The following is a 26,720-nucleotide window of genomic DNA, read 5'->3' on the forward strand; positions in this document are numbered from 1 at the left end:
CCTGCAAATGTCCAAAATAGAGCAAAAATGACATATTGACATCAATATAGCAGACTTCCTGTGCGACTGACAGCTTGGTACCTACAGACTTTTTTGTAGGTTTCCATCTGATGAACATGCCCTGAAAAAATCAAGCTTGTACGTTAAAGCGTATGCGGGGCGTCGGGACAAAAGTCAGTGTAGGTGGCGCTGTCGAGCCATTTTTGCGCACCCATGCCAATTTCTCATAAAATACGAAATTTTTCGCGACCCCTGATGTGTGTGCCAAATTTGGTGAGTTTTGGGGTATGTTAAAGGCCTCAAAAATGCGATTCTTCCGGCAGAAGAAAAATAATAATAATAATAATAAACCTAACAGATACAATAGGGTCCTTGCACTCCGTGCTCGGGCCCTAATAATAAACCTAACAGATACAATAGGGTCCTTGCACTCCGTGCTCGGGCCCTAATAATAAACCTAACAGATACAATAGGGTCCTTGCACTCCGTGCTCGGGCCCTAATAAACCTAACAGATACAATAGGGTCCTTGCACTCCGTGCTCGGGCCCTAATAATAAACATTCGAATTACAATAGGGTCCTTGCACTCCGTGCTCGGGCCCTAATAAATACTTTGCCCATTTAAAATATACTTTGATATAATAAATCTTAATTTCTATAATTTTTTGCAAGCATCTTTAATAATCCTGCAGAATATCAAGATGAGTTTAAAAATACGACAGAAGAAAAATAAAAAAATAAATCTAAGGGAGGTTTGGTAAAATCGTAAGAATTTCAGCAATCAGGACCAAGGTGGAGTTACTAAGGAGGATGAGCGAGGAATGAAGACGACGAATATTTTGTAAGATTTAAATATGCAGACCTGGAATTTAAAGTTGTGTCAAAGGTGACAGTTGGATTCTTTGCCTGAAGGGGATGGAATAATTATTTTGACATGAAGACACAAAAATGTCTTCACATATCTGTCTCATGTCCTTTAGGCATTTCTAAAGGAGACCTTCAGAAATGAAACAATTTTTAAAATTACAATAAAACTTCAGAGCATATTAATATTCTAAAGCCTTATCCAACACCACCTGTGTTTGTGACACGAAAGTCTTTTCAACAGTTTCGTATAAAGAGTCCAGTTTTGCAAATATGCTTTTTTTTGTAGCTGTCATGTTTACGCATTTGAGCCTTTCAGGTGTGCATTAGATCGTTTAATTTATGCACATAATATTTCCATAATAAACCAGTGCAATTACACTATTAGTGGCATTGTAGAGACCATTAGGAAGTCTTTGCATAGAGACTTTGCTGGTTGTACTCTACATAGAAAGCATTTTAGTGCAACCCATCAAGGTAATATGGCAGCATTATGATAATGCAAACCGAGGTGCTGATGTGACATGTTTCTTATTGTGTTGGACCAGTGCAGTTTTGCTTCAGAGGGTCCTGGTGCTCTCAGCTCGGAGAAAAATAAAGGTCATGTGTTTGAATCTCCGAGAACCTGCTGGGAACATATTGGCAAGCAAAGCAAATACATGAGGCTGCCTCTTTACGCAGAGACTGACACTGAAATGCCCTTGAGGCATGAGACATGAGCATTTTAACCTCCCTCCTCTGCCTCACCAGAGCCAGTTTTAGGCTGACACTGTTCAGATCTTCATTCAAAATGAACGAGGAATTGCAGATATCTGCAATTTAAAAGACAACTTTGAAGTGTCTTTTTCACCATGGCATGCACCAAAGGGCAACCTTTATTTTATGAAGCTAGTGTTCATCTTCTATATTTTAGAGTTTATTTGACTAAAATGAAACCCAAACCATCATTTGACAAAAACTAAGAAATTATCAGAATCCACTTTATATACATACTACCAATGGATAACAATTGATGGGCATAGTTCTTTTTTTTTTTTTTTTTGTTAAATGTTTTTAGTAACACTTCAGTGGTCAAATTTGGCTTTTTTTAAAGAAAAGAATCACTGGCAACACTTCGAACAATATCCTTTGCCATCAATGTGAGGCTTGAGCCATAATAACTCCTGAAATGGATCATGAAATGATGAAATGGCACAGATTTGTTCTCTGACAAAATGGACAACTAGATTGGAACGTGTGGAGAGTGTGGTCTCGGTCCTCATGGCGCACAGTTTGGCTGCATTAAAAGCATGCTAGCAGTCACTGGCAGCAGGTTTAATGGATACATCTTCAGTCATTCCAGCTGATCCCTCACTGTGGAACCAGCAGTGGACTAAAAGCCTCACATGTAAACTGTGTTTGCTCCTCCTTGTGTGTCTGTACATAGTTTGATTCATTACCTGGTCCTTGTTTTTAATAGTAATCCCAGACTTTTTAAGAATAAAATCAAAGAAGGTAGAGCAAACTACTTTATGAGCTGAAAAAATTAATATCCTAAGCTATAAATGCAGACTAAAACATAAAAAGATTAAACTTGTAGCACTTGTAAACATGAATTTATTCATATATACTAACACGCACATACACACAATAAGACAGAAAATTATAAAATTAGTAAAAAGAGAAGAAACCACTTCATGAACCTACATCATTGTATGTGATTGGGATGTGGCTTTTAATTTTTCACCAGTGGACCATATTTTATTTTGTAAAGAGACATCAATATGTGTTGCTCTTCCATGGAAGTGATTTCCTCCTCTTATCCTCACTGGATTCCCTGCAGAGAACCAGGTGTTCCTTCTCCAGCCACATTGAGCTGTAGTGCTTTTTTCAGGACCTACTTAATTTATTTTTGTCGACGAATTTTTGTTTTGTCTCTGACTGTACATAATAATTCCAGTCCTGCAACAAAAGCAAAACCGATTTTGTGTTTGTTTGTTTTTATTTTATTCCAGCTCTGCATTGAAAGCATAACTTTGTCCATAACTGTGAATCAAAATGCCAATATTTTACAAAATAAATGATTAGCATGCAGTCAGTAATGCCTTATTTTTTACATTTTGAGAATTTTATTTCTTCCTTTTGTTCTTTTTTGGGATATTTTTGTGCTCTCAAAAAAGAATAACAAAAACCATTTCACATTTTTCCAATTTTCTTTTAAAGATCCTGCTTTTGGAGGGGTTGTTTTGTATTTTTATTGAGCAAGGGGATCCATAAGTGCAACAGGTTAATAAAGATTGTGTTCGCTGCGACTTTTTATTTGTTGCACCATAACTCTTGGTATTTGAAAAGGTTGCATTTCAAGCTTTCCTTTTATTTCCACAATAAAATGTTAATTTTCTGATGAGCATGAGAAAGCTCGACACTTAGAAAGGGGAAAATCTTGCTGTTAAATTTGACTAATGACCAAAAACAGAGGAACTGGAATGTCAGAGCTGCACCAGTAAACCCCTGAGTCTTTATCTCATGTTAGCATGTGTGCCTGTGTGTGTCTGCGTGTGCGTTGCAGAGCCCTACAGCCCGGCGGTGTGGGTGATGATGTTTGTGATGTGCCTGTCAGTGGTGGCTGTCACAGTCTTCATCTTTGAGTTCTTCAGCCCCGTGGGATACAACCGCAGCCTGCAGAGTGCCAAGAGTAAGAGATGCAGTCCCTCCGGCCGCGGTGTGCCAATCAACCCGCCACCGCCGCTCATTTCACAACATTATTTCCAACTTGTCAATTTGTCAGTTATGTAAGCACCATAGCTGATTTGATCCCTGAAAACACTATTATTCTTACTTTCTTCACATAATGTGCGGTCATTGCTATTTTACATGGTTAACAGTTAACCCTTTAACACCGGAGATGTCGCTGGCGACACCTAAAGAACACACACTCTTTGACATAACATAAATATTTGACTGTTGACGCAATCAATGTGAATTAGCTGATTGAAAAACAGATTTTCATATTTGCTTTGCAACACAATGCTAATGTAAATTGTTGTGTAACAGGATTCTTTTGACTGCTGTAACTCTTTGATAGTTTACACAATTATTAGTATTCCAGCAGCCTTTAAAAACAGCCTTGCGCTGAAATGTAACACTGTACTGTAGACAAATGCTCATGCAATCGACGTGAATGAGCTTATTCTGTCCCAGAGAAAAGAAGGTTGGGTCACAATGCAACACTTCACGTTTGTGATGCGTTGCATGTTGGTGCAAAGCCGATATGCTTTTCTCCACCTCAGAATCACCTGATTGACGTTGATCACGTAAACGGTCACCGGCGACATTTACGGTGTTAAAGAGTCATTGATTTTGAGCATTTTGTTGTTATTTTAGAGCATTTTCAATATAATCTCTTTCACTTTATGTTCTCTGAATTTCTAAAAAAACAAAATCATATTGTCTTTTTGTGAATCTTTTGAAACACTTTCCTACCATAATCCTGAATAAAAGCAAAGATTTAGGATTGCCTACACTAGGAAATCTGTACATGGCAGAGTATGTTGGACCCCAAAAGCATGGTTAGTGTACTGTATTTAGTCCAGGTCACAGAGGAGGGTCAGACCCCAATTTAGTGGAATCTGGTAATGAATTGTAACAAATCCGCTATAATTCTCCAACGATATGATGAGTTTTAGTCATTCAAAACAATTCTGTAATAAACCTACAACACATAGATCAGGCCTTGTTATTCTTGGTCCTCACGTCTATCACCCTGCCTATTTTCCAACACCCCCTGCACTGCTCCCTGCTGATTACCTGGACCAGGTGTGTTTATTCAATCAGAATCAGATTGAGCTAATCGGCAAATACCAGGGCTTGGAGATCTGGAAAACAGTCAGGGTGGTAGATATCGAGGACTTGGAATGAGCAGCCCTGATATAGATAAACTGCAAACATACTCTGAGAAACAGGTCAGAGTAAAAAAACATAAACTATGTCTTTAAGCAAGCCGTTCTTTCCATTTTAAGTGGGTGGTTAAACGGTTTCAGGTTAATACCGCCACTTTCTATTTTAAACTATACACTCATTAGAATCAATGTGAGAACTAACTATGGCTATATAGGACTGGACGAGTAAAAACCCATGCTTTGGGACAGATTATCTAATTCACGTAGCTCTTAGTGTCTTTTTTGCTGCCCCTTTCACTTCACTTATTGTTGGTGATGTCCATGTCTCTGATAGAGTTTTGAGGTTTCTTCTTTTTCCTGTTCAGCTTCTGAGACAGCCCTCTGCAGTCTGCTGTCAGATTTCATATCTCATACATTCTCAATCAATTCAGTTTGATCTTTCGATTGCTGAGGTGGAAGCCTTAATACAGCAGTCTTCAAAAGGAATCTTAGACCTGTCCAGAAGCTGAACAGCAGCTGATCGCCAGAGAGAAACTCCAATTTCACCCAGCACTTCTGAAAATACGGTTTCTCAGCAACATTTAACCAACTTTCTGTGGTTAAATGTTTTCACTGCACCGTCTCCTGAATGTTAAGCAGGAAAGAGTGTGAATGTTTCTTTCTTCATTTGAACTGATTGTTGGTCTTATTCGTGTTTTGAAACCACATCTAGTTGGTGAGTCTTCAGTTTGGCTGAAAATGAGCTTAGTCAGCACTTTTGGAGATGCAAAAAAATATATTTTTTAGGAAAAAAAGCTAAAGATAATCAGATCAGTCACCGGCAAGCAGAAAGTTTAAGATCCTTCAAGAAGTTTCCGTTCATCTTAGAAGGTTACTTTCCAGGTCTCACCTTCCCAAGAAAGTTAGAGCAACCCACTGATTTTAGATTAAACAGAATTTCCTTAGAGCTGTTCTGTCTACAATTCAGAACACAGACATCAGATATCCAGGAACTCAGCTAGAATCCAACAGCCTAATTCAAGCGTTAGCAGAAACCCTCACAGAAACTGGACATTACCAACAATAAGAAGTAGTGATGCGGACACCCAAGACAAATCAGTTGAAGCCTGTGGTAATCCTTGTAATCCTCTAGGACAAAAATGTACATCTTGTACATCTTATGCTACGTACTGTACACACCGGGCATGTGATGTTCAATTTTCAAAAGGTTTGTCCTTCCATGTTTTGAAAAGGACGCAAAAGATATGTCACTACTGAATCTGAGTCCCTGTTCGCTCAATGTTCGACTGGTTTAACTTTTGATGCGCGTTCAATCACCACACATTTTTTCCGTAGAACCTAAAAACAGATTTAAAAATGTACGTGGCCACAAGTGAACACAAGTGTATTAAACAAAGAAGCCTGAAATGTGCATATAGTTGTGCTTACATAGACTTTTCAGTGGAAGTGGTTGCTTAAACACACATTTCCAACCCCAATGTGAACATAGCATAACAAAGACAAACATGTGAGCATCTTTTAATGCAATAGGCTAATGACAAGAAAGCTCAGCAATGATTTACTTCCTGAGTAGGTCACGGATCCTCCAAGTTAGCAAGGCCTTTTTTTTACCAAAGTCAATGAATCTATCTCCACCATCCCATTCTGGTAAAACTACATTACCCAAAATACCATTAAGAAAATTCTGTCTTTCTTTTGCTGTCTGTAAATTTTTAGTCAGGATTATTTTAGGACTTATCTTATATAATCAAACGTCAACAAATGCCTTCCAACCTTTTTGAAAAAAGTGAAATAAGTATGACAACGTTTGAGAGGTATTGTTTATCCAATAAAAAGTGTGCTTCCTCAACAGCTTTCTTCTTTATCCCTTCCAGAGTCAGGCGGATCAAAGTTCACAATCGGGAAGTCTGTCTGGTTGCTGTGGGCGCTGGTTTTTAACAACTCTGTGCCGGTAGAAAATCCCAGAGGAACGACGAGCAAAATTATGGTAAACAATTTTACCTGCAACTCTTCTGAGCTATTTATAATTAATAATGTATGGTTAAAGAACCAGAGTTTGTTTATTAGAATTAAAACTTATCTTTCCACTAAAGGTTTTCAATCTCAAACATTTCTAAAACTCTATTGAATAATCCTTTGGGTTGATGGGACAGAGGTGACCAGAGGTTTGTAAACCTAAGCTCAAATACTTAAGACATTAATTCCACTTGTGATCAGCAACTTGACACTTGGACGTGGATACTCGTAAAACCTGCAGGTTCTCTAGTGATCTGAAACTAAAAACCTGATCTTTAAAATGAATTAATTGGTATTCTTCTGTAAAGACTTGGGAATGTGAGGTATTATAATGTTTGATTTGAGTCAAGTGCTGGCTTAAACACTCAAATTCTTTGCTAGTGACCAACGGCTTGACTTGAACTGTAGCAAAACTCAGACGGGAATCCAATGACTCAAGACTTGAATTGAGACATAACTTGTGACCAGATGACTATGACTAAAGCTTAATGAATTTACACATCATTCTGACTTGGAGCCTGGAGGTTTCACCTTAAGACGTGAAGCTTTTCTTGGACCAGTGACCAGAGACCCAAGTTTTGGCTCAGACAGTTGAAGTTTGATTTGTACTGTAGGAAAGTAACTTCACAGTCTCTCTGTCTTGGGGCTCTGTTTCTGAGGGGTAGCCGTTGTAACACACGGATCCCTGCTATGACACCATGACATACATCTGGCACTTTTCAAGCTATTACATGGCTACAGGTCAATGTAAGATAAAATAGAGTACCATGCCACAGGCAGAAGCTGCAGAAAATAAAAAAAAGAAAAGATTGAAGAATTGTGACAATTGTTTCTTCATTCCTAAGTAAATATATAATAGTTCATTTTTTTCATTACATTTCATCTGACATGAATTCTAGAAATCCATATTTTCTCTAAAATTAGAAATAAATTAGGTATTCTTTATGTTTGTCACTTTTTAATGCTTGTTACTTATTTGTGTGCTAAAAATGTAAAACTGAAAACATGCAGACTGATGCAACTTTCATAAAATATATAAACATTTTTTATTTGTTTTTTCACTCATGTTTTTTTCCTAATCAGTACCAAATCATTTCAGGAGCCCATTGATTATTTAATGGACTTGCAAAGAAGAGTAAGAGGAAAAAAGGAGAAGTTTTATTGTCTTTCTGCAAATGAATTTTGAAATGATATCATGTGAGAGAGTTCTAAGTATGATTGTGGTATTTCCTTTTATTTTCACTGTACCTTAGGGGTTTAATAAAGAAAACAAACAGGTAATGGTTTTTTAAATGGAAACACACTGTCTAGACTAGTATAAGCCTTAGGTTTTGGACACTATTAGAGGCAGAACATACATCATGAACTCAATTAATCTGCATATATTTAACTTGTAGAAAACTGTATGATTATTTTATAAAACAGTCAACAAATTGTTGGAAGGTTCAACCTGAAATTGTGTGCTCTGTCCTATTTTATTTATTTATTTTTACATTTTTCGCCTCACCTGCTGGTGTAGCAATACCAATTTCTTCCTCTACTCATCAAGAAAGTTATGTAAATTGAGTTTGAAAAGAAACATAGACTACTATGGAGAAAAACAGCCTAAATTATTACCTACTGAACGTGCAGATTAAGTGTTTTACCTGATCCACATCTGTTATTTCCTGGCTATGTCAACACTGCAGCATGTTGGAGCTAAAAAGCGTCATGTCTGCAGAACAGCATGTTTTTGTTAAGGACCCTTTAACAGCCTAAGATAAATTGAGACACAGAGATTTGGGTGATTTTGTTTTACGAAGCTTTAATCAGGATTTGTCTTATTTTCTAGGAGGCAAAACCTGAAAAACTGCAAGATCAAAAAAGGATCTAAGATAGAAAAAAAAAGAATAAAAAAAACGTAGTGTGCGCATGCGTGAATGTGTGTTGTATTTCTTTACGTAGCGTTTCCTGTTTGTCTGTCATCTGCACTGAAGATTTTCCTTTTTCTGCAGATTTTTTTTAAAGAAAATGTCAAAGAAAAGCTGAAAAATTGTTGGTGAAACTGTGGAGATACTTGAACTCTTGTCAGGCAGACCCAGCATTGGTCTTTATCCTTGGCTTTTCTCCCTCTAGGTGCTGGTGTGGGCCTTCTTCGCTGTCATCTTCCTGGCCTCCTACACTGCCAACCTGGCAGCCTTCATGATCCAGGAGGAGTACATTGACACGGTGTCAGGGCTGTCAGATAAGAAGGTACAATCTGGGATGGAAGCACATATGGACAATGAGATAAACTCTACTTATAATTTATGAAAATAATTATTTGTGGAAAATAATTATTTGTGGACCTTAAGCTAAAATTGGACAAAGATTTAAAAAGAAAAGTATTTACAAAAAGACGTTTTCATCCAAAAGTTGAGGATCTGCTGCTTTCCTCTGGTTCTTTTTTTTCTTTCCGGTGTGAAGACGTAATACAGAGACCACAAGCTTTTAAAAAAAACGTAATTTTCTTTTATTTTATTAACCCCCTCACTCAGACACTAACAAAGAATAAGCTGCTTTGAACACGAATCCTTTAGGTTTCTTTACATCTTTTCATGAAAATCGACTCGCCTCCAATTTCAGTTTCAGCAGCCGACAGAGCAGTACCCGCCTCTACGCTTCGGCACAGTGCCAAATGGAAGCACCGAGGAGAACATCCGCTCCAACTATCCAAACATGCATCAGTACATGATCCGGAACAATCAGAAGGGTGTGGAGGAGGCCATCGACAACCTTAAGACGGGGTAAGGACTTGGTGGTGGAAGGAGAATGGTGATATCATTTTTAAATAAGTTGTATAAAGTTGTACAAACCTGCCTAGAACTTGTTTTTTGGTTGTCAGTAGAAACTCTGCAATCTTCTAAAGCAATTTAACAAAACGTGTTTCAAAACCTGCAACCTGTAAAAACTGCAGCACTCACCTGACTCTGTTAGACTCAGTTGAATACAAAGTTTATGATCCAATAAGAAAAAAAGAGACTTTTGAAAGACCAATAGACCAATAGTCAAACATGGTGGAGGTAGTGTATTGGTGAGGTGCTGCTTAGCTGCTTTGACACCTAAACAAGTTAGTTCAATAAAGTTCATATTGTCTGCATTATTAACTTACTTCTTAGGTTCTTCGAGCAATAATCCAAACAAAGTAAAGTCCACCTCTAAACAGATAAACATGAAGGTTCTAGAGTGTTCTACTTAATGTCTCGATGTCAGGAACTGGTGGTGGAGGACCCAAAATGCAGGAGACCAAGCTTGGTGACAGGAAATAAAACATTTAATAAACAAACTGAAACATGACAAAACTATGGGGAGAAACAAACCAGTGACAAAACAGAGCAGGTGACCTGACAAAAAATTATCAGCAAAGATGAATGTGTTTATTATAGTTCCAATCACGCACCATATGCAGATCTTCAAAAAAACAAATAAAAAAACTTTCAAAAAAAAGGGCAGTGTTGCAGTTATCGTCACACCCCTACACAAAAGTAAATGTTTTTATATCCCATGTGGTTGCCAGTGTCTGTGCTTGCTACATCTGCAATAACACCAACACAACAATAGTGAAAAGAGCTTTTGTTTGTGAGTAGTTTGGTGGAAGACAGTTAGTGACGACACCATTGACCATATATTTGGACACAGACAGGAACAGCTAAAACAGGTGGACACAGCCAAATCCACGCTCTCAAAACATGGCCTTGAGAAAAAACAAATACTGTCAACCTATTCTGGAAAATATTAAAAGAGAAGTTGGCATGGAGGACCTTGCTGGTCCCCAAAATGGGATTGCTGATGCAGTTCCTTCCAATGGAAACACGAGTGGTGGAGTGCCAGTTCAGCCCCACCTGAAAACACCTGTGCCCGTCCTCTTTTGGGAACAGCCAGTGAAAGGTGACCATCCTGGTCCCTTCAGAACCATTTTGCAACAGGAACCACAAAAAAGGATGAAAGGCACAAAACTAGACCTAGAAGTCCTGGGGGATCCTCTGTACAGGAGGTGCTGAACCCCTTCCATTTTCAGAGCACACAGGAGGAGGAACAACAATCCCGGCCAACCTCACAACCGAACTGAGATGAACAATGAGGCCATGTCTTCCTCAAGAAGAAAGGGGAAAAAACCCAAGTTCACCAAAACAAATCAAATGAACATGATGAGGATGAACAGAAACTAAGACACTTTTTGTTTCATGTCCAGTGCCAATGAAATATGTGTGGGGATTCAAAAGTAGAGAAGCAAGTCTGTGACGGTGTGGGATTTTTGGTCACCGGCAGGGGGCGCGGTGTCGAGGTTAACCACACCCCCCCCCCCCCCCCCCCCGCCAAACACAACTAACTATATAGGTGTTGTAGAATGACTATTGTATGTGTGTCTGCACGCTGCGTGTGTAGGACTAAGAGGAAGGAGCGAGCACAAGTGTGTTGGGGGTGCGTGTTGATTCTTCTGCAGCGGACCACTCTCGAGCTGCACGCCAGCCTTCACCTGTGCTCACTGGTACAAACATCTTATCAGAATATTATATATTGCCCAGTAATAAACAAGACTGCAGACACTTTGTCACCTTTCCGGTAGCCATTAAGCCTAACACCCATAAAGAACACGGGGTAGGAGGCTCCGCCTTTATTTGATAAATGGTGTATACTCATATAGCGCTTTCTACCTTCTTTTGAAGGCCCAAAGTGCTTTACAGTCACAATCCCATTCACCCATGCACACACACATTCACACAACACAACACTGGCGCCAACCTCCCACCAAGGGCAAGGCGGGCATCAGTGTCTTGCCCAAGGACACTCCGACACATGGGCACGCAAGGCGGGAATCAAACCTGCAAACTTATGATCATGGGTCGACCGCCCTACCGCTGCACCACGGCCGCCTATTTATACGGAAACGTAACTTTGCGCTGCACAAAATAGTTCCCAAACAAAACATGTAGTGATAGTAATGGAAATAACTGTGCGTGTTCATGTTTGGTGTTATGGAGTGAAGGAGAACAGTAATAAAGCCCCCCCAACACAAAATGCTCCGGCGGGCGGCCGTGTCGCGCACTCAAGAACGCACGCAGCTTGTAATGAAAATGAATACGATGGGAATTAATAATTAGAACGCAGTAAATTTATCGTATTTCTTCGCAAGACGGAAACTTCTGTTGTAGAATGAGGATGTGTATGTGCTTCTGAAACCGTGCGCGTGTGTGTAAGTAGAGGGAGCGCGTGCAGCGTAGAGGGTGCCGCGCCGGCAAGAGGGTGTGAGAGCGCACACAGCACAAGAGGCAGGGAGTGAAGGAGAACATTAATAAAAGGTTTCCCCCAGAAACCCTTGAAGTCTGAACACAGGACCAGCACGAAAAGTAAATTATCAGCAAAGATGAATGTGTTTATTATAGTTCCAATCACGCACCATATGCAGATCTTCAAAAAAATAGATAAAAAAACTTTCAAAAAAAAAAGGGCAGTGTTGCAGTTATCGTCACACCCCTACACAAAAGTACCGTATTTTCCGGACTATAAGTCGCACCGGAGTATAAGTCGCACCAGCCCAAAAATGCATTATAAAGTAGAAAAAAACACAGATAAGTCGCACTGGACTATAAGTCGCATTTTAACTTTCACAACCTTATATGACACAATCATAGCAGACTGTTTATCTAATAATTTCACAATAATTCTTTCTCATACTTATTAATTTATTCCTTTCATGAAGCATCATTGGCCAACTAATACTCTGTATTCATCCTGTATTTGTAGAAACAGTTTTCACTTTTATTGCATTTCTGAATCTATGAAATCATTGGAAAATAGAATATTATGTTGTTAGCCTTCAAGATCTTACTGTAAAAAAAAGTTCGCTGATTCTCTGAGTCACTTAACATACTCTTAACACTTAACATACCTCATACATCAAATTGACCCAGGAACATCATCTCTGTTCCTCACAAGTGAACATAACAGGAGGGTTAACAATGTATTTATTTCAATTTATTTCTAATATAAGTCGCTGCGGAGTACACCCCTTGCCAAACTATGAAAAAAAGGGCGACTTATAGTCCAGAAAATACGGTAAATGTTTTTATATCCCATGTGGTTGCCAGTGTCTGTGCTTGCTACATCTGCAATAACACCAACACAACAATAGTGAAAAGAGCTTTTGTTTGTGAGTAGTTTGGTGGAAGACAGTTAGTGACACCATTGACCATGTATTTGGACACAGACAGGAACAGCTAAAACAGGTGGACACAGCCAAATCCACGCTCTCAAAACATGGCCTTGAGGAAAAAAAAATACTGTCAACCTATTCTGGAAAATATTAAAAGAGAAGTTGGCATGGAGGACCTTGCTGGTCCCCAAAATGGGATTGCTGATGCAGTTCCTTCCAATGGAAACACGAGTGGTGGAGTGCCAGTTCAGCCCCACCTGAAAACACCTGTGCCCGTCCTCTTTTAGGAACAGCCAGTGAAAGGTGACCATCCTGGTCCCTACAGAACCATTTTGCAACAGGAACCACAAAAAAGGATGAAAGGCACAAAACTAGACCTTGAAGTCCTGGGGGATCCTCTGTACAGGAGGTGCTGAACCCCTTCCATTTTCAGAGCACACAGGAGGAGGAACAACAATCCCGGCCAACCTCGTAACCGAACTGAGATGAACAATGAGGCCATGTCTTCCTCAAGAAGAAAGGGGAAAAAACCCAAGTTCACCAAAACAAATCAAATGAACATGATGAGATGCTATGGGGAAACTGAAACTGACATTACTGACAGGAACTGAAGCCGCCTCAGGTAAGCTGCTAGTGCAAATGAAACCCCCTCGGTGGTCAGGTCATCCTGTCAGATCACCCTCACTGCTGTGTGGAGCAGGACCCAGAATGCAGGGAAGATGGCTTGTTGACAGCAAGTCTCTCATAAAGGAATTCAAGAGCACAATATATAGCAGCTTCATAAATGAACAAGACTCCAGTTGACAGGACGTACAGTAGCTTGGCAGGACATGACGGAATATTGCAGGAACTTGACACAACTTGGCATGCACTTGGCTCCACATGAATAACTCCACATTGTTTGAGCAGTTGCAAGCTGGACTGCATCAAATTTTAAACTAGAACAGACAGAAGTTACGGATAGAAATGAACTGGACTGATCCATAGACTGAGAAACATGAAAAACTTATAGGTAACAGATTAAGACCCAACCAGGATTTTATGGTGAACAGGAAAAGAATAACACAAATCCTACATATACACCAGGCATGTGATGCACATTCAAGAATACGCTAATCAAGCATACTTGAACACAAACTGCACTGTCTCTACTTGCGCACGTACCCAACTTTGAATGCATATGCTAGTATTGGCAACGCTGGTAGCGACAATCCAGTGTCGTTACCTGATACTAGCGCAAGTACTCACAGTTGATTTCTCTTAGGAAAGTTGGAAGAGACTTGGTGCAAAATGTTGAAGTGTGCAAATCTCACAATTCATGCTCCAGGCTCTCTTTTTGATATATGAAAGACTTAGTGTCACAGAATTTCAGCTGGGCACAAACCACAATTATTAATTTCGTCCTCATAAACAATTTATAAACGGTTGTTACTTCATTGTTTTAAGAAAAATCACTATCAAGACATCACTACCAAATCTGAGACCCCGATTGACTTTTGACGTGTATTCAGTGGACACGCGTTCTGTATGCAGAGCGCCAAAAAGGACTGTGAAAAGTTGTGTAGCAAGGCGTAAATGCTAGAGTTTTAAATGTGGAAGCCAGAAATACACTTTTTACTGGAAGCGGTCACTTGGACGTATGTTTCCTAGTCCAGTGTGAACGTTGCATGAGAGAAAGAAGACCTCACTTGAAGACATCACTTGTCTTATTTGACTTTCACCCCCCCCCCCCCCCCTCCCAGTTTATAATTTTCCAGATCATTGGCTGTCTTTGGAGAAAATGCAGCCTCTGCTGACTGCTCATTTGCGTTAATTGTTCAATTTTTTTCAGTCTGTAGATAAAAATCAGTGTCACATAATACAAGCTCCCAACCATATGAATATTGTCAACACAACGCTGGTGCACCTGAGGCATTTATTCATTTTATGCACACGAGCAGCGTCTCAGCCTTTCAATCACTTAGCATCATAAACAGGGATAATACAAGCTGTTTTTACCCATGTGAGCAAATATTAGATCTTCCCGCTTCAGGTAGAAACAGATATTTGATAAGAAAATTGGATGATTGCAAAAATGGAAAAGATGACTGGAATACACAAAGAAACACACACCATTTACTGGAAAAAATGTTTTTCGAAATATAGGTATAGGTTGACTTTATCAGTAATCCATCATCACACTTTGAATCATCATCCTCAAAGTCAAACATTACATTACATCTAGTGTATACAGTGTTCCCCGCGTGTTCGTGATTTACTAATCGCGGTTTCACATTCTGGCAGATTTTTTTTCAGTCCCGTGACGCCTCCGGTTCATCACAAAACCAAGCTCAAGACACTTGTAAAAGACTTTCTTGCGTCTGAAGAAGGTGCTGCGTGGGAGGAGGGTAGCAGAGATGAAGAGCACGGCGGCCTGTCGGCTTCCTTGCCGGTTTTTAAGGAATATTTCACAGTTATTTCCACCAGTTCCTGAATCACTACTTACCGAAGTTTGTGGCCCTGCATGGAGATATAGCATCAGCTGACTGAGAAGTGGCCAGAAAAAAATACTGACACACTAAGGAAGATATTCGCAGAGAATCATTTTTATACGGATGAATGAATGATGGATGACACCGTCCTCTTCTGGAAAAAGATGGCCTCTTGCACTCAACTATGAAGGAGGAAGCATGTACTCCTGGTTTTAAGGCACAGAGTGACACTCCTAATGTGCGTTATATGTTAACTACTCTGAATAAAATAAAATACAAACTCTTTATGTTAAGAAATCTTACAACGTTCTTTAATAAATGTTTTACATTGCATCAGATATGTTTCAGAAGGGTTTTTGATTAGTAAGGTTAGGTGACGGAGATTCTTTGTCTGCAGGGGATGGGGGGTAGGGGTGCCTCTCCGTATTGGCGTGTTCGCGGGTTTCTGGTCCCTAACCCCCGCGAATATGAGGGTAACACTGTACCAGATGTTTGTTTTAACTGGATCCATGCAATATTTGCTTACTTTAAAGAAGAAAAACTGTAGATTTCTTGGCCCATGAAAAAATAAAAATAAAAATACATTGAATGGAGTGGAACAGGGACCTTGCAGCCAGCCAATGATGACACCTACATCACTTATACAAACTTTTTACAGCAGCATTTTTTCATCATCTCCTTAATGACTTGCATAAAGAAAAACTCAGAAACACAATTTAAAGCTATTTTTTTTTGTATATGTCGTCCATCATGAGTAAAAGTGTTACAACAGCATGTTAAAAACACCAAAAACAGGATTTTCGTTGGAGGAGTGGGTTTTCAATATGGATAAATACATAAATAAGTTAAACAGAAATAGATTCGTCAACATATGCAAAAGACTTCAGACTTTGTTTAATAAACTTGAAACCTAAAACTAATTCCACTTTAGTCTATCAAAAAGCATACATTTACATATAAACAGCTTCCCTTCTGTAGAACATCGGTGTTCGGCATAAAGGGGAAAAAGCTGTAGAGCTGTTTGTTAGTTTGAAGAGGTGCAGTGAGAATATTTGTAATTGCTGCCTGCAGTCTATTTCGTAGCCCCTGTGCATTCATGATAGATGTTTTAGCTGTTTTCAGAAATACAGAGAAACCGTGTTTAGTCCTGAAACACCGCAGTCCCTGTTACTGTGAAGCTTTTGTGTTCATGTTCAGTGTAATGTGAATATCCCACAGTGCTTTAATCATGCAGGTGGTTCTCAGACTTTTTCTCTAGGGTCCCCCTTAAACAATAATAATACTAATGCTAGTCAGAAGAATAGATAGTTTAATGAATGGATGGTTTAATGCACAGGTTTTAAACTCCAGGCCTCGAGGTTCAGTATCATACATGTTTTCCGACTAACCTGCCATTATAGCTTCTTATGTATAAAAGACACCTTAGAGTGGGAGCCGGTTTAGCTCGTGCTGGTTTGCGGCGCCTTCCGTCCGTAAAACCAGGGTTCGACTCCGGGCTGCTCCCTGTTCCCTTCTCTACTTCTGTGCCGGTTCCAAGCCCGGTTTGAGAAGGTTGCGTCAGGAAGGGCATCCGGTGTAAAACATTGCCAAGTTTACCATGCGACTTGTTTGCTGTGGCGACCCCTGATGGGAGAAGCCAAAAGAGGAAGAAGATGTATAAAAGACACCTTAGCTATGTCAACAGCAAGTAGGGCCAGGTTTCCAAAAAAAACATAAGAATGCCAGCCCTCGAGATGGATAGTTGTTTTTTTTTAAACCCTTGTGCTATCCTAGGCACTTTAACATTGGGAGTTGGGTCATCTAGACCCACTAGACAGTGCTCTGAACCTTTTTTCTTCAATGATTTGTGATCTTCACTGGTGTCCATGTATTACATGATATTCTCTTCACCTTTATCCACCTTTGTCATGGTAGGGATGACACGTCAAAGTAAGGGTGGGGTAATAAGATAGCACAAGGGGTTAAATGTGAATGTCCTTAGCAGGAAATGAGCTACACAGAGTACAGAGTTCTGGTTCAGTCCGGCACCATTAGTCCTCAGAGGTGTGTGGAAAAAACAAAGAATTTCAACACACAACAACTCTGTTGTTGTTTTATTAGCCACTCAATTATAAAGCTAATTCTAAAAACTTGAAATTGTAGTGAAAAAAGCAAAATCCTAAAATTGTGTGACTCACAAAGGCGGAATGGAAGGACGCAAAGGAGTAGTCTTGTTGCATCTGGCACAATCCCACAATTTTGGAACCACAACATCTGTTTGTTACAAACACTGCAGAGACCCTCATCTACATTTTTTTTTCTGTAGGTAGACTCTGAGTAAATTGAAAAGTCCCTGATTCAAGAAACACTTTTTAAGCTAACACGGCCTCAGATCAGCTTTTGTTTACGAATTCTCTCCTGCCTGCTAGAAATACCAGTTCTTCTATGCCCCTCCATCCTTTGAAACAAACAGAATTAATCATAATCAAAATAAAACATGACTGCAGCAGCTGCATGGCAGTCAGAAAATATTTAGGTGAAGTGCTGCTTTGCCTCTTCATGTGGGTTGTTTGCGTGAGAGATTGGCTTTGTACACTCGTGCAGGAAGTTACAACATATTTAGTTGGATGCGTCTTTAAAATTATCATTGTTGCCGTTTATCTTACTTCCTCATCCTCATTTCACATTATCTTGTTTCAATCTGCTTATCATAGAGCCTACGGTTGATCTCCCCCTCCTTATCTGAAACTCTCACTCACCATGTTGACAAAAGAAAATGTTATTTATGCCATTTAGATAAACTGTAACATGAAGATTATTATTAGTCTGTCAAAGGAGTTGACTTGACTCTTGATCCCACTTTTCTCTCCACTCTCTTTATCTCTCAGGCACCTTCTCCTGTCTGGTCTTCCTTCTTCCCCTCCTCCTTCATTAACTCGTAGCTCAAGGCTAATACCCTACTGTGCTACTTTTTCTTCCATCATCAACTTCGCACTTCCTCCCCTTCTCTGTGTATCCAACCTCTTCACTTCTTACTCCATTCTTCAGCAAAGTTCCTCCAGCTGGTATTTGGGTGCTGCTGGCTGAACGTGAATTGAAATGAGAGTGAAGTGAAGGCAGAAGTGGAGCAGGTGTAGCGACAAATTCATCATCAGCTTGAGCGGAGCCCCTAATCTTATTTAAAAAGCCTTTACCTTACTTTTGATTTACTTCAACTTTTCATGACCTGCTCATTCTTCCGCTCTAATGACTTATTCAAACTGAGGACTTTTTTTTTTGGCAATTTTTGCACTTTTAGGGGATTTTGGATCACCAACAATTTAAAGCTCACAGGAACAGGATGAAGACAGAACTGCAAAAAATGCAGGAAAATTTTTAGATCAAGATTAGCTTTACTAATCCTTTGATTGTCATTTCTACCGGAGATTTAAAAATACACTTTTTAATCAATTCGGAGCACATTGCAGTTCAGTCAGAGCAACCAATGAAAAATGCTTTCATCCATATATATAAGGAAATGCATGTTCAGAGTGAAGCAACAGTGACCCGCTTCTCAGAAAAGCCACACATAACAACTGTTATACATGGTGGTGGCAGTATAGTGGTCTGGGGCTGCTTTGCAGCATCAAGATGCCTGCACTTTTTATGATTGATGGAAAAACCGAATTTTGTACTCTACCAGCAAATTGTGAAAGGGGACATTCTCCATCAGTAAATGTAACCATGCTGCATTGTGGGAGTTTCATCAATTAAAGCTGACTCTTTAACACTGGAGCTTTAGCTTCAGTTTTGGCATTCTTTTGACTTCCGTAACTCTTCAAACGTTTACGGATTTAAAGTAATTCTGAAGTGAAAAAAAGCAGCCTTTCACTGATAGTAGTGAAGTGCTTTCACAATCGCTTAAATTAGTTGATGTGTCAAAGAGAAAAGCAGATTGGCGCCGCTATGCAATTTGCATATTGGTGCAAAGCCGATATAAAAAGCCATTTTCTTTCCACAGTTGATTCCCTTTGATCGGGCAAATGGTCGAGAAGTTATGGTATGTCAAAGAGCAATATTTAGGTGTTCCAGTGTCAATTAAACATGGATGTTGCAGTGTGGGGATGTGGTGGTGCTTTGTCCCTTTCAGGACCTAGGCACTTATTTATTATTGATGGAAAAACTACTGTAAATTCCGGACTACAGCGCACCCGCCGCACCCACCCATTTTCGCGTGTGTAACTACTTTTATAAATACGCAAGCCGCGTCTGAGTACAAGCCGCATGTATTAGGCAATATTGTCATCCTGACAAATCACATCCTGACTCCTAAAGTAAGTGTGATTCATTAGTACACAGTGGGTGGAGTCAGCTTTGCCTCAGGCTCATGTATTTGAGTTTATCTACATCTGCCAAACAGCATGGAACTCTATTCTGTTCACAAGTTCCACAGTTATGTTTTTCTATTTATTTATTTATTAATTTATTTTTAAATTATTGACAATCTAGGTTTCATACATAAAATTACAAACAGTAAACATATAATCAACATCACATCCCTCAGTTATGATGAGGAAATTTACATCCGCGATTTACTATTTCCCATGAGTCTTAGGGGCTAAAGGCGGGGCCAAATCGTGTCTGTGTAGAGCAATCGGACTTAATACTGTACGTTTTGTGTATGAGGGGCGGATGCGTTGTTACGTGTGGGAGCCATCAGACTGCCATCGGCCCCGCAGCTCACACGACACGCAGTCTCCAGCTACACGGAGGCTGTGAGCGTTTCAATGCAAAACTCCGCTCAGTCCTTAGAAACCATTAACACGACCACGTCAATTTGTGTTTCCAGTCGTGTCCCGACAAAATAAAGGCTGATGTTATTCTCACATATTTACGTGCAGCCAGCCGAGTCACTATGACTCAGAGGTAAATTCACTCCATGCGCTATTCTCTCCGTCACGCAGCAAACCGCTTTTCCAAACCCGATGGTGATGGTGGATTTTTTCACGCTGTTTTTAACGATTGCTTTTAACTTGAAAGCTTCATCATATTGTAGTGGCGATCACGTGCACGTTGGGTCTAATGGCACCAAAGGATTCTGGGATGCGGCCGGGCATGCGTGTTTCGTTTTGTTGAACCCTGACTGAAGTGTCTAAGACCTGAAGTCAACTCCATGCTGTTTGGCTGCTAAGCGGTGTGTTGAAAAACAAATGACTTGTGCTTGGTGTTAGATAGAGAATACAAACCATTCACTGTGTCCGAAAATGCGTACATGGCGGCTGCCAATTAAAACCATAAATTAGCCGCGTCACTGAATAAGCCGCACGGCTGTAAGCGCAGGAAAAAAGTTGCGGCTTATAGTCTGGAAATTACGGTAATTGTGTTCTCTACCAGTTAGTTAGATTATAGTTAAAAGAATTCACTTTTTATTTACTAAGGGTATTCTTGTGAAATTTTGACATTAGTTTGATGATCTAAATCATAACATTGTGGCAAATGTAGAAAAATGCTCAAAAGGTCAACAAAATGTTTACAGCATTCTTTGCTGGAAAAACAAGAAGATGCCACATGAAAAAACATGGTTTCACTGCTTCTGGTGTTTCGGTCAATACAGACAAAAACCGTAGAGAACCTTCAAAACATCTGTCCACGAATTAAGTCATGTGTTAGAAAAATAATGATGATGAAATGTGATGACTTCAAGTATTCACAGCTAAGCCGGATTTAACAGTCATATCACTACAATAGGGGATATTAAAAAAGAAATAGAAATGGGAACATGTCAAGTCTCCAAATGATCAGGAACATGTAAAACCTATGCACATTCTTGCATGCAGACCTCCCCTGCTGCTGTACTGTGTTCGGGTCTGTTCAGGCTTTGTGAAAATCACATCTCTGCTTTGTGAGATTTATAAAAGCTGATGCAAAATGGTGTATGGAAAGAGCCCTCTTCAAAAATCAGTTTTCTTTTATGAACATTGTGCTAGATTTTTTCTTTCTTTGTTGTAATAATTTCTTTCTGTGTTGTTCATTTTCCCCTTTGTCATCCAGCTCCTGGTCACGGATTTTGAACTCCTCAAAGGTAATTTGGCTCTTTTTCTTGTCTGCAGCAAACTGGATGCCTTCATTTATGATGCAGCAGTGCTGAACTACATGGCGCGAAAAGACGAGGGCTGCAAGGTAAGAGAAATTGGGCTGAACAATCACTGGCATGTCCTCAGGCCGCAGTGATGGTACGAAGACATCAGAATCATTATTTGCTTTCGTTCCGCTGGTTGTTTTGGTCATTTTTGAACGTTGCTTTTCATTCATAAGATTAGATTCAAGAAACTACCACAATGAAAAAAGAATTTTCTGTCATTGCACGTAATAAAGTCTGTGTGGGCTCTGTGCACTTAGACGCCTCATCTAACAGCCACTGGTGCAGTAAATGTGGAAATTAATTTCTCTACTAAAACTATATCTGACTGTTCAGCTCCAGGTTTTTAGGGGATTGCAATACTTCAGCAGAGCATGTAGCAGCAATAATAGGCAAAAGAAGAAAGCTTCAAACAAAAAAGTCACTAAACTTTTTGGTCTTATAGAATTCCGCCTTTTATTTCTTTGATAATCTTCTTAGAATAATGGCTTCTGTTTGGGTTTGTTTCTAAAGGTGATGACCATCGGGTCGGGTAAGGTATTCGCCACAACAGGTTACGGAATCGCCCTGCACAAGAACTCCCGCTGGAAAAGGCCGCTGGACCTGGCTCTGCTGCAGTTGGTTGGAGACGGTAAGTCAGTCTGGAAGGCCGTCGCGCTTGACATTAAAAAAGAGATGGAAAGAACTTAATCTGACAAGAAAAGCAGCTCAATTGTGCTTTGTGGTCCAGTTACAAAGGGAATGTGACCACAGGTACAGGTCATGAGCATGAATTATAAACCTCTGTTGGTAAGAAAGATTTTCTTTTTTACTGATCTGTTGTTAAAAATGTAAAGTGAAGATGGTAAAAACACAATTGGGCTTTAGAGGCTAAAAAAGAAGAATTCTGGGGAAAGGATTATGGATGCAAGCTTCTATTAGACATTGTCACAATTTGGGATTCAAGGATCTTCATTGCCATTTTACCTCTGGTCTCAGGCCAGCCTATTACATGTCAAATGAGAAATATCAATATTGTAAAAATTGAGCTGGATACAATTCCAATGGAATTGTCTTCTGTAGTATTTTTTTATTTGATTGCTTAAAATAAACTAATTCCAAATCCAAATTTACACCACATAGAGAAAAGTTACTCTATAAAGTTTGATGCTGCTTTCAAACATCTTTTTTGCATTGGATTCACCTTTTGTATTACATCAAGTCATCCAGAATGTCTGCTTTTGGAACTTTGAGTCATGGGAGTAGCAAACCAGAACCAAGATCTTTATATCCTCATCTCCTCCTTCTCCCATGCCAGCTGAGATAAATAATCTCTCCAATGTGGGTCTTTGTCAGGCCATCCTCCTGGTTAGATGCTGCACCATCTTCTTAGTGTAGATGTTAAAACCTCCAGAGCTCTTCATGTCACGTCAAACCGCTTTCAGATAAATTGAAAACCGCAGCTAGTGACATCCCTGTAGTATGCATTGCTTTATTTTAATGTACCTAATTCTATAAACACCCAATCAGTTTTAGTTATAACTTTTGAAAGGTGTAATTCTTATTTTTTTAAAGATCAATTTAAGATGATGAGGTCCCAACTGCTGAGGGTAAATCATTTTTTTCCAACATCAAAAGAAATTAAATAATCCTAATACTTCTGTATTAGAAAGTTTTATAGGAAAAGACTGCTAGTAGTTTTTTTTTTTAACTCTAAAACCCAGAATCCCTTCCAGTTTTGAGGATTTCTTCCTATAATGTTATGTAAGTTGTGTTGGATGCACACTCCAATAGAGTGGAACTAATGCTTAGCATGACTGCCAAACTGCAGGACTGATAGGGTTTACAATCACAAGTCAAGGAGGAAATTGGATTTCCTATTCTACACAATTCGATGTAATATTAAGTTGTCAAATTTCCACCTTTAAAATCATGGTTGAGAAAATTAAAATGTGGTTGAGAAAAATGTTTTAAGTTGGTTAAAACTAAACAAAAGTAGAATTTCTACTATAAAGTCATTCAGTCTTACATTCAAAAAGGACAAAAGACATTTCTTTTGCCAGAATACCAGACGTTTATTAAAAGAAAATTGAATCATGGGCTCCAAAATGTATATATTTTCTGAATGAAGATTGAGTTATGAAATATTTCTTTAAATCTACTACAGCTAAATACAGCAATCCTAGTTGGAGATTTTGGGACGACAAACGTTGAGAATGTTAAAGGTTTGATGGTGACGCAGTAATCAAGAAAATTATAGAACTGGATAGAACTGATGAGATGGAATAGAAACATCAAAGTAAAGGGTGACTGGGTGAGGAAGGCAGTGCTATGATCCTTGTCAGAATCGTCACACAAAAGGTTTCTCTTTGGTCAGGCAGATCATACACATTGAGTCTAATCCTGTTGAATATTAGCACCCGGGTAACTTCAGAGGACGTCACTGATTTATTCATCTGCTGGAGGCTCCAAAGTCAGAATGGCTGGTTTTCCTGCTCCTATGACTTTGATCTTACCCTAAGAAATTTCCCCTTTCTCAATCATGACTGGACTTCATTCCTCCTTCTACTGACTCCAGACATGTTTGTTTCTGAGGATTTAATAATCAGTTTGTGTTGGTTTTGTTCCCTTCTAAATAATCGCCGGTGCTTTTAGAATTTTTTGTTTATTTTTCCATTCTGCTATGCAGTTTTATTTGTAAGGTTTGTTTAGTCCAATTGGGTGCCACTAATTCACATGGTTCAGGGCATTATTGTTCACACCTCTGACCTTATGATTCCCTAGTGACAAGGTGAGTCGGTGACAAAGTCAGACTGGTGGTTTTTGTACCCAATTCCAAGCCTAATGCTGGATTTTGATTACAGAAAGCTTTTGGCCCTACTGTCAGTCCTTACTAAGACCAAAGAATGGAAGTCAACCCTCATCCCTTCCGTTTTTGGAGCAAACATCCTTCTAAAAACATTGAAGGGTATTGCATCTCTTGTTTCCGGCCTCTTTCGACACACTGAAAAAGGAAGTCATGGCGAGGTTCAAAGAAACAGAATGGGATTTAAAGGTCAGCTGAGGGACTTGAAATGTAGTTTGTGATTAAAGGCAGAATGTCATTTACTACAGATTCTGTCACAAGCTCGTCTGCCACTTCTTTTCACTGAACTCTTTTCCATCCCCCATTTCTTTGGGAAGCATGACAAAAATCTAATGACAGGAATGGAAGTTGTGAAAGTGCATGTGAATTAATCTATTTTAAAGTAAATATAGAGGTTGTTTTAAAAAAATACACTGATTATATTGATGATAGATTTAAGGCACAGCCATTAAACAACAAAAAAAGACTGAGACATGTCTGAATTCCCTTAATACTCACCAATCCCTAAAAGACTATACAGAGTGGGACTATCTAGTTCCTTGGTTTTTATAAGTAATTGAGACACTTTATTTCTTTTTTAAACAGAAAATATGAGTCACCCATTTTCCCCAATAAATACAAACGTTTTTATGAAGACTGTCTATAAATCCACTGTGTTCTGATGACAAAAACATGAAAATAAAATCAGTGTAAGTGCATTTTCTTTAATGACAAAGTGTTCAAACACCATTGTGGTCTATATTTGCCAATTTAGTGACGCATACTAGGTTTTCACAACAATTTCTGTAAAATTTTGGAATTGTAGATTTGGACACCCCGACAAACTGGCAATCGCTTTATATAGTGCATTATGTAGAGATGGAATTCAAACACAACCCAAAGAATTCATTTTTGGATTATATCATAGTCGCTTCATTGTATAAACTAAGTTATACTGACCAGAAATGTAAATATTGTTTAACTTTAAAATTAACTTGTGAGAGCTCTGTGGTAATGGAATCTTTTTTCCAATAACTCCCTATCCATTGCTTCAATCATGCTTGAAAGTTTTTCAGTACATCCATAGGGTCACCTGCAGCAGCTGAGCAGCTTCATTGAAGCAGTTATGTTTAGTTTTCTAGTTTTAATCCCATTCGTCCCAGAACTTGAACCAACAACCCTCCAGCCACTGGTCCTTTGATTTCTCTGCAGATATTGACACAACTCTATAAGTTGTCATAAACTTTTTTCGGAATACGTTTGTGCATTTGTTCTGGATTTCATTTGAAATGTTCTCTCTTTCTTTTCAGCATGTTTAGAATGAAGCCTCTGAGCTGCAGCCTTTTCACACTACGCCCCAAAGCCATAAACTCACAGTGCGCCGAGGCCTGTAATTGCTCAGAGTAATGCATCCCTTTGTTAGAGCAACATTGTTTCCTTATCATGCACATTGTCAGTCATCAAGTCAAACCCCCCGGGGAGCAATTTACCCCCCTTTTTCAATTAGTGCATTTAAGATGCTGACAAACGCCTCAGTGCTGGCAGTGACAGCAGCTCCCAAAGGTGCTGATGCTGACTGCTTCCTAGTGTTTTTTTTATTTACTTATCAAATGCAATCACATCTGGTAAATGATGATTTGGAGCCATGGATTATTATGGACATTTTGAAAACTATTCTCTGATGCTTAAATGTAAAAAGATGCAGGATTAGAGGGCTTCTGATCTGGTTTTAGTTAAACGGGAATCTAACGAAAATGAGCAGTAGAAGAAGAGAGCAGATGCACAACAATGCTTTCGTCAAAGACTTTTGGAAAAAGAGGCAGCTGTATCCCAAGTCCCACTTGGCTCCAATTGATTTCCAGGAAATAAACTGTGTTCAAAGTAATTTGTGGAAACAGCTAGAAGAATGAATGTGTCCGTTTGTGCTGTGCTGACAGCGTTCTTCAACACGACTCCCATGGCGGAATATGTGCAGAGTTCATCTCTGCTCCACCGTTCCTTTGTGTCTCCTGCAGATTTCTGCTGACGGCGCAGAGTCGATAAAACAACTTGCACACAAACGGCTGATAACGAGAACATCTGAACCAATGCGAACAGCTTTTGTCACTTTAGGTGCAGCGGGTCGATACAAAATTGTTTTTTTGTTGCGGTTGTTTTTCATATGAGTTTTCTAAGTCTTTTTTAAGACTTAAATATGGATCATCGTTTCTAAGAGAACAGAGTTGCAGATCTTGCGGCACAGTGTTTCATGTTTACTTCTTAACAAGTGACTTCCATTAGGTCAAAATGTGTTTTAAAAAACAATTCATCAACACTGACAGATGAAGTACATAACACAGATCTCGTAATTTATTATATTATTTATATAACTAGAGATGTAGTCAATAGCAGGAGAAAT

The 26,720-nt window shown here is 39.2% G+C and overlaps 1 protein-coding gene across 1 annotated transcript in view; it reads left to right on the forward strand.

Annotated features, from left to right (window-relative positions):
* LOC101172912 (glutamate receptor ionotropic, NMDA 2D) overlaps positions 1-26,720 on the forward strand; it is a 244,735-nt gene that overhangs the window by 201,632 nt on the left and 16,383 nt on the right. The window contains exons 11-16 of the mRNA XM_011480970.3: positions 3,413-3,538; positions 6,617-6,729; positions 8,874-8,990; positions 9,363-9,523; positions 21,470-21,539; positions 22,012-22,129. Of these exons, the coding sequence (XP_011479272.2) occupies positions 3,413-3,538; positions 6,617-6,729; positions 8,874-8,990; positions 9,363-9,523; positions 21,470-21,539; positions 22,012-22,129 (705 nt within the window). The remainder of the gene's footprint in view (positions 1-3,412; positions 3,539-6,616; positions 6,730-8,873; positions 8,991-9,362; positions 9,524-21,469; positions 21,540-22,011; positions 22,130-26,720) is intronic.

This window comes from Oryzias latipes, chromosome 11, assembly GCF_002234675.1.
Source record: "Oryzias latipes chromosome 11, ASM223467v1".
In the NCBI taxonomy this organism is placed as follows: domain Eukaryota; kingdom Metazoa; phylum Chordata; class Actinopteri; order Beloniformes; family Adrianichthyidae; genus Oryzias; species Oryzias latipes.